Raw genomic sequence first — 18,057 nt, 5'->3', positions numbered from 1 at the left:
GATTTGTGTGTGAAAGAATTTATGCTTTCAGAATTTCAACAGTTAACTTTAAAATGCGTATAATGCCTCTCTATGTAATTCAATGATAAATTGTGTGTGTAATATACATATATGTATATTATGAATTTATTGTATATAGCTTTCATTATCTTATGTGACAAAATAATGTACATATGTATGTATAATGATGACATCCATACAAAGAAATTTGTTTACAGATGAATAAATAAATAAATTTCCCACTGGAGTATCATGAACAACTACATGACACTGTTGTGCTTGTACCATCTCACTGTGGCTTAGATGGTAAAGAAAAAGCAGATTTTCTAGCCAAGAAGGGCACAAAAATTAAACGGGCTGTAAAAACTAAAATGTTGTATTTTGCAGTGAAGCACATTATTAACACATTTCAAAAAGAATTATAAAGTTCCAATAAAATTTCATGTGAGCGAAAGATCTGGAAAAATCTCATCTATCAAATGGTAGTGTCTGATGGATCGAGAAGAGAAGCGGTAGTCATATTCTGCTTGACTACTGGATATTACTCTTTGGTCATCTGTCTGCATGAAATATTCATCCTGCTGTCTTCAGATTGTGTTGTGTGTTACAAGATTGGTTTGCTCATGAACAAAGAATGTTTAAACGAGTGTAAAAAATTAAGTGATTGTAATAATTCAGGCTTAACCACATTGTACTGCGAAGCAAGAAGGCAAAATAATAAATCAAGTGTCAGAACATTGAAATAACAATAATGATAACAGCTTCATGACTAAACATACCACTGTTGTATGGATCTTCTCTGTTAGCAGTCTCTAGCAAGGGTCCTAAATTGAGGAGCAATACTCACAAATTGGTCCAATGAGAGTTTTGTAAACAGTCTCTTTCATGTGTGAATGACATTTCCAGGGTAATCTTTGGATGGATCTTGATCTGGCATCTGCTTGTTTCAAAAACTTTTAGCCAAACTTGGTAAAAAAACAAGGTTGTGGCACAAAGGTACCTGTAAACTTCTAGTTATGCAGTTGGGTCAGTAAAGAAAACACTGGGGAATCTAATAGAACTGGCAGTCGTAACAATAAAGGGAAAGGGTGAAACAATATTTATCCTATAGGTATCACTCATTCCAACAGATTTTCCTTTTAACTTTAAGAGATTGCGCTTTCCGCTGAGACTTGTGTTCCTGATGACAGTCAATAAACCACAGGGGCAGTCTATGAAGTACTTTGGAGTGAATTTGAGATGATCCAGTTTCTCTGATGGACAGCTCATGCTGCTTGCTCAAGAATGGAATTACTCAAAAATTCATTTAGTCAACTGGAGGGGAAGTTAAAAAGCCAGTATGTAATTGAGTTTTGTGTTCAGTCAACTGAGAATTAAATAATAATATAGAGCTCTGTCTATTAGTATAATGTATTTGTTTAGAATAAAACTGGGATAAATTATCAGACAACACCCTGAAATTAGTTAGTGATCAATAAAGAAAAGAAGGAGCTCCCTTTAGTTTCCATTGTAAGAAATAAGCATGAGGTTTACCTGTGAACTTGAGCTTGTGTTAGTCACTGTGACGGGACATGTATCATCAAGAACTGCATCTTCGTCCTTGTCAGGTTTGGATACCATTCCCACAATCGCTACTGACAGTGTGACCTTTAGCATATATTGGAAAGCAATTCCAAGGAACCCCAACACAGCCACAGCATATCTTATTGGAAAGCAGGCTGCAAAAGAATTTCAAAATATTAGTTACACAATACAAAACAAGAAAGGGACTTAACTCTCTAATGGGTGAAAATTCTCCGAAGACTTGATTGAATACACTTTTTTATACATTAGACATTAAATTTGATGATATATAATGTAGATTCAGTACACTGACATCATAGATCTGTTTTCTATCAGAATAAATCAGTGTGATGAAATGAGTGCTTTCAAAAGTTGAATGATTTTATTTTTCCATTAACTCATTTCATATTAGCCCACTGTTTGTCTGTTGTCAAATTGTAGAACATAACATTAGTATGCCTCACAGTACTCTGCATTATTTTGCAGCAATTTACCCTTCATAATAACATTTTATTATGAAAACCTTACTACTTACTATGAAATTGACAGTTATCCTGATTTTCTTTTTGTTGGGCGTTTGACCATTTGTGTATCACATTTAACTATGGTGATGCCTTCTGAGGAAGTGCCAAGAATATCCCCTGGTAAATTATACCAATCCTGACTCCTTCTATCCATTGGACTCCTTTTATCTGATTTGGTACATATTTTGGCAAAATATCCCATATCATTGAAGAAGAGCACAAATGAGTTCTTACAAGGGACAAGTATGCTTTCTCCTTTGTGCTGCTTCTTGCTTACTTCATTATCTCTTTAACTTGAACAGAGACCAAAATACTTTGTTTGCCACCTGATATATGTTCACTGAGTGTCACATTATGTATTGGCATTGTTGTCTTGTTGAGATATCACACAGTCTCAGTTGCTGCCTGTATTTTATGCTGTTCCTGCTGTTGATGATTACCAAGTCACTCTTCTCCGTGTTTGTCAACATTGGTCCACAACTAAGAATAAAATGGAAACATGTGGGAGGTGATAATCTTTGTTATCACTTTAGAATGTCTGAGAAATCAAACAGATAGGAACTACAGCCTATTGCAGGAACCAGAAGCCACTGACCATAAGAATAAGTACATGATTTTGTTTAGTAAGTTTCAAACAAGGTGACCTTTGGTCAGCAGCGCAGTTGAAATAGGAGTGGTAAATAATATGGAACTCAAGTGGTCATACATGGATCTGGCAGATACCTGGTGAAAGGAGTTGTATCTTAGTTCATTAAGGAAGTAGTAAAATTAGCTGGATGTGGTGTGAATGTCTGGGGATGTTATTCCTAGCATAAGGACATAGGACTAATTCTCATTGAGAGCAGAATGGTTGCATGAGTTTATAAACATATTTAGATGATAGCATACTTCCCACACTGTAGTAACATTTTGGAGCAACATCTCTTATATATCAACATGATAAACCCCCTATACAGAAGCAAAGACCCTCATAGTTTTGAAAAAGATTGCATGGGTTAGTTGGAGTGGCCTGTTCAAAGTCCCAATGTTTATCACACTCCCCAGTTATTGTTTGGCTAGAGTACATCATCAGCTCAGTAGCAGATCACTTCACCCACCAATTATTCACCAAGCTTCAGAAAGATTCTTCATACCTATCTACATATTACACACTCTGCAAACCAATGTCAAGTGGTGGCAGAGAATACATAGCATGTAACACATGTTTTGGTTTCTTCCAGTTCCAGTTGCGTATGGATCATGTGAATAATGATTGCCTAAATGCTTGTGTGTGTGGTGTAATTTATCTAATTTTTTCTTCACAGTCCTTATTAAAGCAGTTTTCAGGTGAATGAAGCATATCTCTAGATTATTCTCTTAATACTTGTTCTTGAAACTTTGTGAGTAGTCTTCCACACGATAATTCATGACTTTTTTCATGGTTAGATAAAAATGGTCCTATAAGAATGCAAACAAAAGTCAGTGTCACCTGTATGGAGTTTGGTGAAAAGATGTCCCCAAAGACGAATGCTATAAAAGTTGTAAAATACGCCTCTGATCTACTACTCATTTTTGGAACAAATGACACTGAATGTCCACATACTTTTCAGACATGTAGTCGTAATGTATGCTCATATCTTATGTTTGAACTTTCAGTATCTCCTGTTACTAATGTGTCAGGTAGGCATCTCACAATTTTTAATGATTCTTCAGGAAAAGTCATAGAACTATTTTGTACACATCAGTGCTACGGTACATAGCATCCTGCCACATATCTTCATTGTGAGTGTATGTCTCCAGTCTCTTCATATTTTCTCACACCACTGCTGTCAGTTTTTTGCATCCAGAATAGCAGATTAGTTCATGATACCAAATTGTGAAATGAAATTTTAGTAATAAAAGAATGCAGCATTCAATGAAGTGCAGTCCTTCAGACAAGAGGGTTTTAAATACAGCATAGCTGGTCTACTTTTAATTTATCAAATGCCTGAAGCCCCCCTTGATATACAGCTCTTAAACCTGGTAGCAATACAGCAGCATGTGTAGATCCTGTGTGTCGTAGCTCACTAATACACTGTCAGAAAAAAATACACCACCCTTATGGACTGTGTTCAATGGCACCAGAGTATAATATGTGCATACTGAGTCATTTTAGTGTTAAGGAAACATTTGTCACAGTCATCAATGATGAGCTGGCTCTCAGGACGCCTGTCTGTGTACCCCTTGCAGATGGTAATTGTGCGAAACTTAGAAATGAACAGTTTTCGCGACATAATTGTTGGGTACCTGCACCTGTTGACGAGTACCTACACCTGTGGAACAACTTCAACCATTTGAAGAGGCTCACATTGTGGGCCTGCTGGAAGCTGGGTGTGTTTGTTGACAGATTGATGATTATTTTGGGGACAGTGTGTTGGTAGTGAGTCACTGCTTTCAGCAGTGATCTGTGGAACATTGCCACACTCATAGACATCCACGTAGTACAGACATGAACACATCGTGTGAGCAGAAGTGGCTGACTGTACATCGTTCAGGAAAGGAATCCAGGCACATTTTACACCAGCTGTGTCACCAAGGACCTTTGAGAATCATCTGCTTGCAGCAGGACGAAGACCGTGTGGGTTCCTGGCCAGGCTACCACTGTTACCGAGTCTCCACTAAGCATGGCTACAGTAGTGTTGTGAAAGAATTGGCTGGGGAGCGGAATGGCGCTCTGTTGTCTGGAGTGATGAGAGTGGTTTCTGTATGCATGCTAGTAGTGAACATACACATGTACGGTGTAGACCTGGTAGGCTAAGCTGCCTATTCTGGAATGTATTCCCCCATGACACACAAGTCCTACAGTAGGTTTCACACCTTGAGGGGTCATCATCTGATGTTTCTGCAGGGTAAAGTAACCAGTGCCCACTACATTGCACACACTGTTGTCCCCATGTTACTGCCATTTCTTCCACAGGAAGGTGGTATGCTTTTTCAGCACGACAATGCATGTCCACATGCGGTTGCTGCAAACATATTGTACAAGAACTCTTCTGGCCAGCAAGATCGCCAGGTCCCTCGCCAGTAGACTACGTGTGGAACATGATGAAGCGAGAACTTACTCGATCTCCTTACTCTGCAAGAACCGTTACTGAACTGCAACGAAAGATGCAAAATGTATGGAATAATCTATCACAGGGGACCATTCGCTACTTTGCATGCGAGGATACACGCCTGCATAGCTGCCAGAGGGTGGTAGACGGTGGACTGATGCGATTGTTTGGGCGCCCGTTATTGTGACGTGTGTGTTTCGTTCGGTCTGAATTCGTCACATACGTCTACAACGAAAACCCACCCGTTATGCCGCGTCAATAAAATAACCTTATCCTTGAGGTTTTTGCTTATTTGCCCTGCAGTGTGCAAATAAAAACGGCACTGATAAGTGTGTGCACTGTAAAATTAATTCCCAAACCACCGACCACCAGTCACAAAGTTTTGTGTATGGTGCTGTTCTTGATCACTGTAGTGGCTGTGCCGTTGTAACTGCCGTGGTTGTGCAGATATGAGTGCTTGAAGTGGTTACCATCACATCGTGGTGGTCCCCTGGACATTTTATGACTCTTTCGTATCAACGCATTTTTCAAGGAAAACATTCAAGATTGGTCTCTAATTTCTCGAGTTTTTACGAATATTCATATATGTTTTCGGATGTTCAAGAATAGAACTTGGGAACGGCACATATGGCACTGAGTCACTGACGCACACTCCGGCAAAATACGTCTTAACCTGCGATTTGTGCAACGTATTAAAAACAAAGGAACAACTTATCGATAAAATTTTCTCTTGTACGCAGAAACTACTACACTTAGCGACGCAGTTCAACAAAAAATTAGCAAATACAAAATATTGTTCCAGATGAAGATAAAATATTTTAAATCGATTGGTACAGTGATAAACCGAGACGAAAGCGTAAACTTCCCAATATCAGAAACTGCACTTATTTCATCCAATTTACCATTTAGCTTTAACTGGCTGCAATTGTGGTCACTTTCAACATCTGTTATAGTAGGATTAGTACTGCATTTACTTTCCTCTCTTAGTTTCCCTTTGCACCCTGGTACTCTTCTCAGGGCTACTTTTATTTGTCCCAGCCTGTATTTTTCTAATTGAGAAAACAAATGGTAAAAAAGGCCAAGCGAAGTGTATAATTTCAACCAGTATTTAATATTTATTTTGAAACGAAGTGCATTCTATGTAAGAGTTGTGAAAAGTGGTGAAAGACGCGGAATTTCCGGGTAGCGCGCTTTATCAGAAGTACAGAAGCAAGCGAGTTGTGAATAGTATTACGTGCCATGTGTAACGCAAAATCAAGCTAAGCTATAAATGGTGCAGTGCACTCCGTAACAACGAGGAAACCCACAGTGTCATTTTAAAGAAAGACAACCCCAACATAATATGGCGGCGAACATACATGTTCTGCTTAATCGACCTAACATTGTGACCATTCAGCGTCGATTAAATATCGCGTCTGTGCTAAAAATTATCTAAACGCATTACGCTGTTCTTGAACGCGCAAATGGTATCAGTAACATTGCTTCGTCAAAATGAAACTGCAAAATATATAGTGTAATTGTGAAACTTGAAGTAAGAGACATGATACAGCGGTGCAAACCAGCGGCAACGTGAACTATGCAGAAATATGCAGGTAGGCTACTCCTTTTTTTAACCTATTAATTTACTTTTACATAAAATGTGAAGATAACGTCTGATGAAATTTTATTTTATTAATTTAAGCTCTAGGTTGTTTTTTTTTCACCAATAATAGTGCTCTCCATCATGAAATAGAAAAAAAAATTTTTGCACCATTACCCATAGTTCAAAGTTTTACCACCGCTGAAATTACCGGCAAGCAGAACTGACCATTGCCTGCCGTTTCAGGCGCTGTCTTGTACAGACTATCTCGAAATTATTTGCAACTCACCTTAAAAAGTGCAATGCGTCCCATTATAAGCTTATAAAGTTTAGACGTGTGGATATAATAAAAAAATTTTATTCCATAAAACAGTGCAACACGGTCGTGAACGATTGGTGGGGGGAACCTGGTATATGTTGTACGAAGAGCAGGAAACTGGAAAACTAAAACTGCGTCACTAGGCAATTGGGAATAAGCACACTTAAACTTCACAGAAATGCATTGAAACATGATAGTTAGGTCTACTGTTAAGGGACTTTGGTTGAACTTAAAATTAGTGAAAGGGACGTAGAAAAGGATCTGAAAAATATTACTGAGCGATGTAAATTACCGCTAATCTTAATTGAAACTAATTCCGATTGTCCAACTGTTCCTTTTAGCGTCCTACGTAGTTTGGTGCAAGAGTGTATCAACAATTGATTTTTAGGCGAAAACTGAATGATGTAAAGTAAATAATCTCGGGTCGACAATATTGTACAGATTCTTAAGATGTAAATAAAACTATTGTGTCAATTTGTAGTACATAAAACATGATTACGTATTGTGGAATTTTGGTAAATATATTCTTCAATCGTTCGAAATTACAAACATGTCAGTGATCTGCTATTTCCAGTTATGCACAATCCCGATCATATAATCCTACACAGTAGTACTATTTTCAATCCAGCACTGCTAACAGTTAATTTTCCCCCAGAGAAACCTGGTTGTTCGTCTGTGTGGCCAGTAATTGCACGGGGCCTCTAGCGTGCTGTTTGGTTGAACCGACACCCCCGGGATAACAAGGCCGCCCAGCAGTGTTAGTGACGTCACACTAAGCGGCCCATAGCCGACGCAGCAGCCCACGGACACCTCCGTACAGACGCGCCTGGTGCTAACCATCTTCTGTCCGTCATACAGAAAGGAGCGAACTAATCGACAATTCGAACGAAAGACCAAATTATATATATATTCTTGTAAACAATATAAAGGTTCATAATGAAATACCGATTACATATACGGGCAGGAATAGGTTCTAGAACTCCTCTGAAAAGCGTTTATCTTCAGTACCAGAATGAACATCAAATTGTCAGGTTTTCTAAATAGAAAAGCACTTTGTTAGTAACAGACAGCAATAATGAGACTTGCAGTTGGTGATTTCTACGTGGAAAAGGAAATAAGCTGTAGAGAGATTGAAAATGGTAAGTAAAGAGAGCCTCAGCCTTTTGCTCACATTCTTACATGTAATGCAATTGGTTGTTTTTCATTTCCTTACCTTTCATAACATTTTTAATATTTTTTCAAGAAGTGTATCTTCAATAGCAGAGTGAACTTCAAATTGTCAGGCTTTTCTTAAAGGAAAGAGCAGTCCCTTAGTATCACAGTGCAAGACAGAATCTTGTGTTCAGTGATGTCTATGTTAAAAGGAGAATATTTGATATCTATCTTTTGTTTCCATTCTTTATTACTGGGGATACACTTGTAAAAATTCTTGAAAGAGCTGTCACCATGAACATATGAGTAAATTCACAATAGTCAGGTGTTTTATGAGATAAAGCGAACTCTTGTTAACTTATTGTAAACGAAAGTTGTGAGGGTTTTGCTATGTATGACAGTGTTTAAGATCATTTACTTTCAGTGTAATAGCTTGAAAATGTTAAGTCCTGCTGTCAGTTGGCATTTGTCACCACCTGTGTGCGAGTTTTAAAGCTAAATAGTGTTCTGACAATTATAAAATAGTGGCAAAGTTCCTCAATCGATTAAACTTATTCCTGCCCGTATATGTAATCGGTATTTCGTTATGAACCTTTATACTGTTTACAAGAATATATATATAATTTGGTCTTTCGTTCGAATTATAGTTCGCTCCTTTCTGTATGACGGACAGAAGATGGTTAGCACCAGGCGCGTCTATACGGAGGTGTCCGTGGACTGCTGCGTCGGCTATGGGCCGCTTAGTGTGACGTCACTAACACTGCTGGGCGGCCTTGTTATCCTGGGGGTGTCGGTTGAACCGCCTCCGGTGCAAATGTATTGTAGCCGTTACGCAGCAGGCCTACCTTGCAGGCGTTGCTTTATGCGACGCAGTGTTTACCGTAACCTTAACCGATCAGGTGATGTTGTAGAGAGGATCTCTTTTACACAGCCTCGGGGTTAATAACAGACTAAAATCTGTTTCTGTAGAAATATTACCAAATTTAGAATCCACGAGAGGATAAAAGACACGAATGCTACGTCAGGAGTAGTAAATTTGAATTAAAAGACAAATTATAAAATTAACCTTGGTTTTTTGTCGAAATAAAGATGGCGGTGTGTGTATAAATATCTCATTGTGTCAGCTGTCTGCTGCTTCTGTAAGTGTTGACCAAGTTCGGTCGCGCAGATAGTAATTATCAACACATCCCATCATAAATAAAGAAGGGTAAAGTGATGTATGGAGAAGCTTTCGATTCATTGCTGTACTAACGCATAGTAACGAAAAAAGTTCCGTATGGGATATCTAACTAGACTGGAGAGTACACTGAATTTCTCTTGACAGGAGAAGACAACATATTATGTGAATGGAATCTTCCAGAAAAATAATTTTGGACATGCGCCAGGGAAATGCGATAAGGCCACTACTATTCACGTTGTGTGCTAATGATTCAACTGAATATGTTGGCTGCAATTTCAGACTTTGCGTAAGTAGGTATATGAAAAAGACTTCAAGAAGTATATAACAATTCTAGTCCCAAGGAATGCAGGATCTGACAGATGTGAATATTTCCGAACTACCAGTTCAGTAAGGCGTGATTGAAAAATACTAACACGAATTCTCTAGAGGAGAATGGGAAAACTAGAAGCCAACCACGAGAAAGATTAGTCTGGATTCCAGAGAAATGTAGGACAACGCGAGGCAATACTGACCCTACGACTTACCTTAGAAGATGGGTTATGGAAAGGCAAACCTACGTTCATGGTATTTGTTGTCTTAGAGAAAGCTGTTGACAATGTTGACTGAAACGCTCTCTTTTAAATTCTGTAGGTGGCAGGGGTAGAATACAGGGACCGAAAGGCTATTTCCAACTTCTACATGTATCGAGGGGTGTGAAAGGGAAGCAATGATTGAGAAGGGAGCGAGACAGTGTTGTAGCCTATTCCCAATGTCACTCAATGTGTACATTGAGCGAACAGTAAAGGAAACCAAAGAAAAATTTGGAGTAGGAATTAAAGTCGACGGAGAAAAAGTAACAACTTTGAGAGACAACAAAGGACGTGGAAGAGCAGTTAGTTTTGAAAGGAGGATATAAGATGAACGTGAACTAAAGCAAAACAATGATAATGGAATGTCGTCCAATTAGGTCAGATGACGCTGAGGGAATTAGATTAAGAAACTAGACATTAAAGTAGTAGAAGAGGTTTGCTGTTTGGGGGCATAATAACTGATGATGGCCAAAATAGAGAGAACATAAAATGTAGAATGGAATGGCAAGGAAACCTTTCTGAAGAAGAGAAATTGGTTAACTTCGAATAGAGACCTAAATGTTAGAAAGCCTTTTCTGAAAGTATTTGTGTGGAATGCAGCCTTTTATGGAAATGAAACATGGACAATAAACAGTTTAGATAAGAAGAGAACAGAAGCTTTAGTAATGTGATGCTACGAAGAATGCTGAATGTTGGATGGGTTAGATCATATAGCTAATAGAACTGGGAAGAAAAGAAATTTTTGGCTTAATGTGGCTAGAAGAGGGGACTGGTTGAGAGAATACATTCTGAGACATCAAGGGATCACCAGTTTGTATTGGAGGGAAGTATGCGGGGTAAATATGATAGAGGGAGACCAAGAGAGGAATACAGTAAGCAGATTCACAGGTTGTAGTAGTTATTTGGAGATGAAGAGGCTTGCACAAGATAGAGTAGCATGGAGAGACTTCAGACTGAAGACCGCAACAACAATAACAACAACGTGAAAAACTGTTACCATTTAAGACTGTAATAATATTCAGCCAGTCATTGAAACGATATAGACCCAACTCTTAATACAGAAAAGTGTTAAACTGTGTCCTTCGTGAAACGTAAAAATATAGAAATTTTTGACTATACGGCTAATCAGTCACAGTTCGAGTCAAACACATATAAATACCTGAAAGTGGCAACGTTCGGGGATATCAAGTCTGTTGGTTACAGAGTCTCATTTCTAGACGTAAAAAATGACAGAATTCGATTCAGTGATATGATTTTGGAAACTGCAGCTGGTCTTATAAAACGTACGACTCATGTGGGAGTCTAAACTGTTCGAATACTTGTTCGATTGGTGGGAGGGTGCTACAGAAATGACGCAAATTTTGTCCAGGTAACCACTGGAAAACAAAAAAGGGCTCAACATCTTTAGAAAATATGCTTATAAAATAGCAAAACCAATTTATATGGCATAATCTATCACCTTTCTTGGTTCATATACATCGCTACCGTAGGGCCCGTAAACGTGAAATTCGACAAATTACAGTTCGCGAAGGCATATAAGCATTCGGTAGTCCTATGCTACATGTGTGAATGAAATGAGAAGAAACGTTGAAATGTGGTACAATGGAAAGTGCCCTCTGCCACGTGCTTAACGATTGGAATAGAGGTAGGGTTGTGAAGTTTCTGATCACTTGGCTATGAGCAACATGCTATGAGTTAAATCTCAGACCTTTATGGAACGTGTCGCGAATTGATATTCTGGCAAAGTTAACGGTGATCTGTACGTCGTATGGGACGTTAAGCACGACGGCTCTATTAAATAATACCGAACGAGGTTTTCCTAAAACGGATAATATAGGGGGAGGAGGGGTTCCTACCGAAAAAAGGCCTCGGTTGAATCCCTTTCCCCATCCTTCCTACAACCAGAGTTTATACTCCGCCTTTGAAGAACTCCTCGTCTCGTCGACGCTACTTTAAACCATAATCTTCCTCTCTTTTACGTCGAAGTACTCTGGAAACATTGTCAGTCACCTACATGGAACAGTTACTTGTAAGATAAGACACATGCATTTCGCAATGGGATAGTGCCTAGTGAATCTGTACAGAGAAAACCTTAAAGCGGCAGATTCCTTAAAGGACATCCCAGCCCAGAATGCTAGGCGGTATTTAGCTGTGGCTCTAGCGTAGTACGCTGCCTTTGATGAAATCTTTTGGATAAAATCACGAATCTCTTTCGATATGGTGTTGAAATTTCTTTCTTTCATTTTATCTTTCAGAGTAGTTAGCTTTACTCCCGATAGATAAATGCGTCTCTAACGTGGTATTGTCCAAAGAATTAAGACAGGTGACAGACAATTCAGTAGCGGAGAGTGGCTTCTAGGTGTCTGTCCTCACGCAGACGCAGGTAACGCCGGTTTGCGTTCCGACTTTTGTCAATACAGTGCTCTGCGCGTAGGATCGTGATCTATCACAGCAGTGTTAAAATGGGCCGCAAAAGTCATACTAGAACTTAAACAGGTTCTATATTATGCCGTATCAAAATCTTCTTCATTTATTTATTTAATTACTGTAATTCTGACAGACTATATTTTAGATATTGAGAAATGTAGCGTTCAAATATCAGTATTTGCTGTAGGTTTATATTGTTCTGAGGCATCAAGGGATCATAAACGTACCATTGGAGGGCAGCGTGGAGGGTAAAAATCGTAGAGGGAGACCAAGAGATGAATACACTAAGCAGATTCAGAAGGATGTAATTTGCAGTAAGTACTGGGAGATGAAGAAGCTTGCACAGGATAGAGTAGCATGGACAGCTGCATCAAACCAGTCTCAGGACTGAAGATCACAACAACAACAATATATTGAAACGAAATACGGAACCTGTATTTTCTATTTTCGTGTGGTTTTTACCTGTTTGTGTTCATATAGTCTCTACGAAATTATAAGGGGCAGTCAAATGAAAACCAAACAGACACTAGAACGGCACCATGGAATTGTTCCATCCAAAGGTAACCACCACACACATTAAGACATTTGCGCCACTGGGAGACGAGACTGTTAATTCTTGTTTCATAGAACGGGGTCGACCGCCGGCGGATCCACAACCGCACCACTCTTGTACTTCCTCGTCCAACTGAAACCGACGTTCACACATGTCATTCTTCAGGTCGACAAAAATGTGAAAATCAAACGGTGAAAGTTCGGGGTTGTACGGAGAATGTCGCAGTGTTTCACAACCAAATCACCGAAGCTTAGCCTTCGTCCGATTGGCGGTGTGGGCACGGGCGTTATCTTGCAACAGGATGCTTCCTCTGATCGTCGAATTTTTCGAGCGTGAAACCACAACCAACGCGCAGTGATATGGAAACGCTTTGCAGAAACTTCGAAGCGCCACAAAGTCAAATTGCCCAGGAAGGCTGTCAGATGGAAATATCCTGTCGGACGATAACGCCCGCTCCCACACTGCCCCGTACAGCCCGGATCTTTCACCGTGTCATTTTCACATCTTTGGCGACCTGAAGAAAGACATAAGTGGACGTCGGTTTGAGTCGAACGAGGAAGTCCAAGAGAAGGTGAGTTTGTGGATCCGTCAGCGGTCGACGAAACAGGAATTGATCGTCTCGTCGGCCAGTGGGATAATTATCATAATGCGTGCGGTGATTAATTTTGAATGGAACTATTCCATGGTCCCGTTGTAGTGGGCGTTCGAATGTCGTTTAACTGCCCCTTATATGAAATTTCATCCTTGCTTCACAAGCAGTTTCAGCAAGTTACATTAAAAAAATAGGACTTAGTGAACTTTCTTGCGTTTTCAGACTGTTAGATTTCAAACATGGTTTCCGTGCAACCGAGAGTAATCCAGCTCACGTGTCGGTTGCACACTGAGGAGGTGTCTCTCATATTACCACTTCTGCAACATATTTGTTAAATCATGATGAAGTCTAAATTTGAGCCGTAGCTTACCCAGTAGTTCTATATTGTTCCCTCCGACAGAACATGATCGTTTACTTGTCCAGTTAAGCAAAATTTTAAGTTTTTATTTTCCCCTTTTACCACAGTATTGTGATATTCAATGTGCTTATACCCTCAGCGTCCTGTTGGCAACAAAATTCTGAGCTCGTTTTCAAAATTAGTAGATTTCAAATCGCTTCTACTCTCTCTCATTAAAGAATTACTGAAAAACCGCTTTGAGTGAGAGCTGAGAAAATATTTTCAGCAACGTCGTACTCGGTTTAATTGGAGGACGTTATCGTAGATGAACTAGTGCACGGCCTTCTATGAGCTCTCAATAGACGGCTCCTTGAACCCTCCCAACAGAGAAACGGTATTGTTAATCGATTTTCATTTATGCATACAATCGGCATTTATCAAGTATAACAAGTTAATGTCATTGCAAAACTGTCTATAGAGTGAATTATGTTTGCAGGGCAACGAAATTATACCGAGTAAAAAAGCTACACTATTTTGTTCGTATATCTTAAGCAAATTATACCGACAGGAGTGACTACTCATTTTAAGTTACGACCATACTGAAACTCCGAGGTAATAAAACGCGTTAAGTTTAGTAAGACTGGACATATAGTAAGTATGCAATTTCTTACTGAATGGCTTGGCGCCAGAAGGTGCTGATGTCTTCTCCAACATGATTATGCTAAGCCTTTACTGTAGATGAATCTTTCAGATATGTCTTATTTATACATCTCTGTACCTTATCAGTAGCTTTATCAGTGTCTGTGTGTTTTAGATATCAACTCATTCAAATTTATGAAAGACCATCAGAAATATTATCTGGAGCAGAATATGAATGACCAGATTGAAGAGTCGGATTTAAAGATAAGTTTTTGATAAAAGTAATCCATCTGGAGGAACAAGATTTAAATGTACGAGATTGGGAAGGAGAGAAATGATTGAAATGCTGTCGACGTGGGAATCCTTTTCATTGGAACTGGTATTTCGGTGACAGCCAGCACCTGCTGTTTTCCATTTAAGAAAGTATTCATTACACGTATAAGAGATAAGGTTGCATGATACGCATAGCCTCCGTGGTACAAGAATAGACATTTAGACAAATAATAACATTGTGTTACATGATTTGCAAAATGTCGCAAGGGACACAGGTCATGGTACATACTAGCTTAAAAAAGTCTAGACGTGGTATAAGGACTTAAGCAAATTTATCGAAGGATTCAAAAATTTTCGGTGATAGAGAGTGAAAGTAGGCACCTATTGGGACTGGGGAAAATGATTTTATTGTCTAAATAAAAATAGAGCTCTTTTGCGCTCATAACAGGTTTACTCATTTTGGAGACCGATACATATAAAACCTGAATGGTGGTTACTCATGACCTCTCAGCAAGAGAATGGTAAGTGATGCCGGTGTCTAATCGTACACATAGCTAGGGAGGTGGCAGCTACTGCATTTCCATGGGTTGATGGTAGTTCAGCACCTCACCAGGTTCCCTGAGCGAAGCCTCCAGCGGGCCCAAGACTTCTCATCAACGAAGGTGGAATCAAGGTGGTAGCAGCCTAAGGCAGTTAAGTCCTTCAGGGCAGCCTGGCTGTTGCATCGTAGATCCTAGTCACCTAGGCAGGCTACAGATAGAGCGTCACAGGTCCCACCTCAGGACTGGTTAGCTGCAAAGTGAGAACTAAGCTGTGGAAGTCAGGATATTTGTAACGGTTGGTCTGTCCTGATGACGTTATTGTGTGACGAGAACGACCGATTGTGCCCTACTTTTCCGAACCTGTCAGCGCTTTACACTGTTCCAGGGGGTCGCAACTCTGTTCTTGAGGCTTTCAGTTCGGTTATTGCTGCAGCAACCGGGTGCTGAAAGCCATTCTTGTGTGTGGCTTAGGTATTGTTGGTTCACTGTGCATGGTCAACAAAGTGACAATACATTCATATTGTGGCACAGAATACAGATGAACACATGACAGTTAACTGGGTTATTGGACCAAATACAAGAAAGAAAATGAATACAGGAAGAGGGAAGTGACAGCCAGAGGCAATGCCAAGTCCATAGCAAATTCTAGTCCAGCATAGAGCTGTAGGTTTATAGAGTAACCAAGAGCGAAGTCCAAACAACAAAACATATCCAAATCTCGGGTGAGGTACTGTATGATGACAGTGAAATCCACAATGAAGAATGAAATTTGGAAGCTGGAATACAATAATAGGGAAACGACAGCTAGAGGCGATACCAGGTGCATAGCAAAGTTCTAGTCTAATGTAGCGTTAACGATCATAGAGTAACAAAGAGTGGAGTCCAAACAGTGTAGTGTATCGAAATCTCAGGTGCAGCGTGGTATGATGACAGTGAACAGCGTAATGAAGAATCTAGTTTGGAAGCTGGAGTCATCCCAGACATAGGCCAACATAGTGTTCACTAGTGTTGTCAAATGGTTCAAATGGCTCTGAGCACTATGGGACTTAACGTCTGAGGTCATCAGTCCCCTAGAACTTAGAACTACTTAAACCTAACTAACCTAAGAACATCACACACATCCATGCCCGGGGCAGGATTCGAACCTGCGACCGTAGAAGTCGCGCGGTTCCGAACTAGAACCGCTCGGCCTCCGCGGCCGGACCAGTGTTGTCGATGCTGGTGTTGAGCTGTAATGTGTTCAAACCTACCAGTAACAAATCTAGCAGCCCGCCTCTGAATTGCTTCGATATCTTCTTGCTACCCGACCTGTCATGGATCCCAAACGTTCAAGCAGTACTCAAGAGAAATAGGTCGCACCAGCGTCCTAACACGGTCTCCTTTACAGGTGAACCACTCCTTCCTAAAATTCTTCCAATAAACAGAAGTCGACCATTCGCCCTCCCTATCACAGTTCTCACATGTTCGCTCCTCCTCATATCGCTTTGTAAGGTTACGCCCAGACATTTAAATAACTTGGCTATGTCAAACAGGACAGTTGTAAGACTGTATCCGAACATTACAGGCTTGATCTTCCGCATCAACTTACATTTTTCCACATTTAGGGTTAGTTTCCATTCATCACACAAACTGGAAAGTTTGACTAAGTAGTCTTGTATCTTCTTACAGTCGGTCAACTTCGACACCTTATCGTACACCACGGCATTATCAGCAAACAACCGCAGAATGCTGCCCACACTCTCCGCCAAACCATTGCTCGGAAAAACCATTAAAAGTGATGTCAACCCAAAAAAGAACGTTCCTGAAGAATACCCTGAACCTGGACCTCATACAGTGAGTAAATGAACTGATAGTGAGACAAAAAGGACGAATCACATTGGGGCAAATACTTTAACATGTGCAAAAATATTGCAGAAAACAGCTTTACATGATTACGAGGCTACTGTGAACCCACTTAGCGAAGGGTCACTGTGCCCGCAATCAGCTGAAAGCCATTAGTTGAACTTGTTTTTCTCTGTCCGAATATCGACTGTGTTTCCGTTGTGGATGTGTGTACCTATCTCGAGTCTGCAAGAATTCTTTTTTCGTAACCAACAGTATTCATTTGGTATTCAGTGCCTACCCACTTAGTATTGCGTTCAAAGAATCTTTTTTTGGCCGGCCGTTGTGGCCGAGCGGTTCTAGGCGCTTCAGTCTGGAACCGCGCGACCGCTATGGTCGCAGGTTCGAATCCTGTCTCTTGCATGGATGTGTGTGATGTCCTTAGGTTAGTTAGGTTTAAGTAGTTCTAAGTTCTAGAGGACTGATGACCTAAGATGTTGTCCCATAGTGCTCAGAGCCAATCTTTTCTTCTTGTTTTAATACCTTATTCAGTACTTAGTATGTATTTCTGTTTCTCTAATCTCGTTTTTCACCGCTTGAGTGGTAATCAACTTTGGTGTAGTATTGGATAGGTTGTAACGTTACGCGTATGTTCGTGGACAATTTGGCCGCCTGGAGTTGGTAGGATGGTCTTGCCGCAGTGGTAACACCGGTTCCCGTCAGATCACCGAAGTAAAACGCTAGCACTTGGGTGGATGACCATTCGGTCTGTCGAGCGCTGTTGGCAAGCGGGGTGCACTCAGCCCTTGTGAGGCAAACAGAGGAGTGAGAAGTGGCGGTTCTCGGAAACTGACATACGGCCGAGAGAGCGGTGTGCTGACAGTTAACTGGGTTATTGAACCACACACGAGAAAGA

The 18,057-nt window shown here is 40.2% G+C and overlaps 1 protein-coding gene across 1 annotated transcript in view; it reads right to left on the bottom strand.

Annotated features, from left to right (window-relative positions):
- The window catches only part of LOC124805720 (sialin-like), a 60,466-nt gene extending 45,886 nt beyond the window's left edge, over window positions 1–14,580 (bottom strand). Inside the window, exons 1-3 of the mRNA XM_047266289.1 lie at window positions 14,538–14,580; window positions 6,061–6,207; window positions 1,534–1,718 (exon numbers count right to left, since the gene is read on the bottom strand). Of these exons, the coding sequence (XP_047122245.1) occupies window positions 1,534–1,718; window positions 6,061–6,207; window positions 14,538–14,580 (375 nt within the window). The remainder of the gene's footprint in view (window positions 1–1,533; window positions 1,719–6,060; window positions 6,208–14,537) is intronic.
- Between the last annotated feature and the right edge of the window lie 3,477 nt (window positions 14,581–18,057).

This window comes from Schistocerca piceifrons, chromosome 7, assembly GCF_021461385.2.
Source record: "Schistocerca piceifrons isolate TAMUIC-IGC-003096 chromosome 7, iqSchPice1.1, whole genome shotgun sequence".
NCBI lineage: Eukaryota > Metazoa > Arthropoda > Insecta > Orthoptera > Acrididae > Schistocerca > Schistocerca piceifrons.
This window is presented reverse-complemented; position numbering and strand designations above follow the sequence as displayed.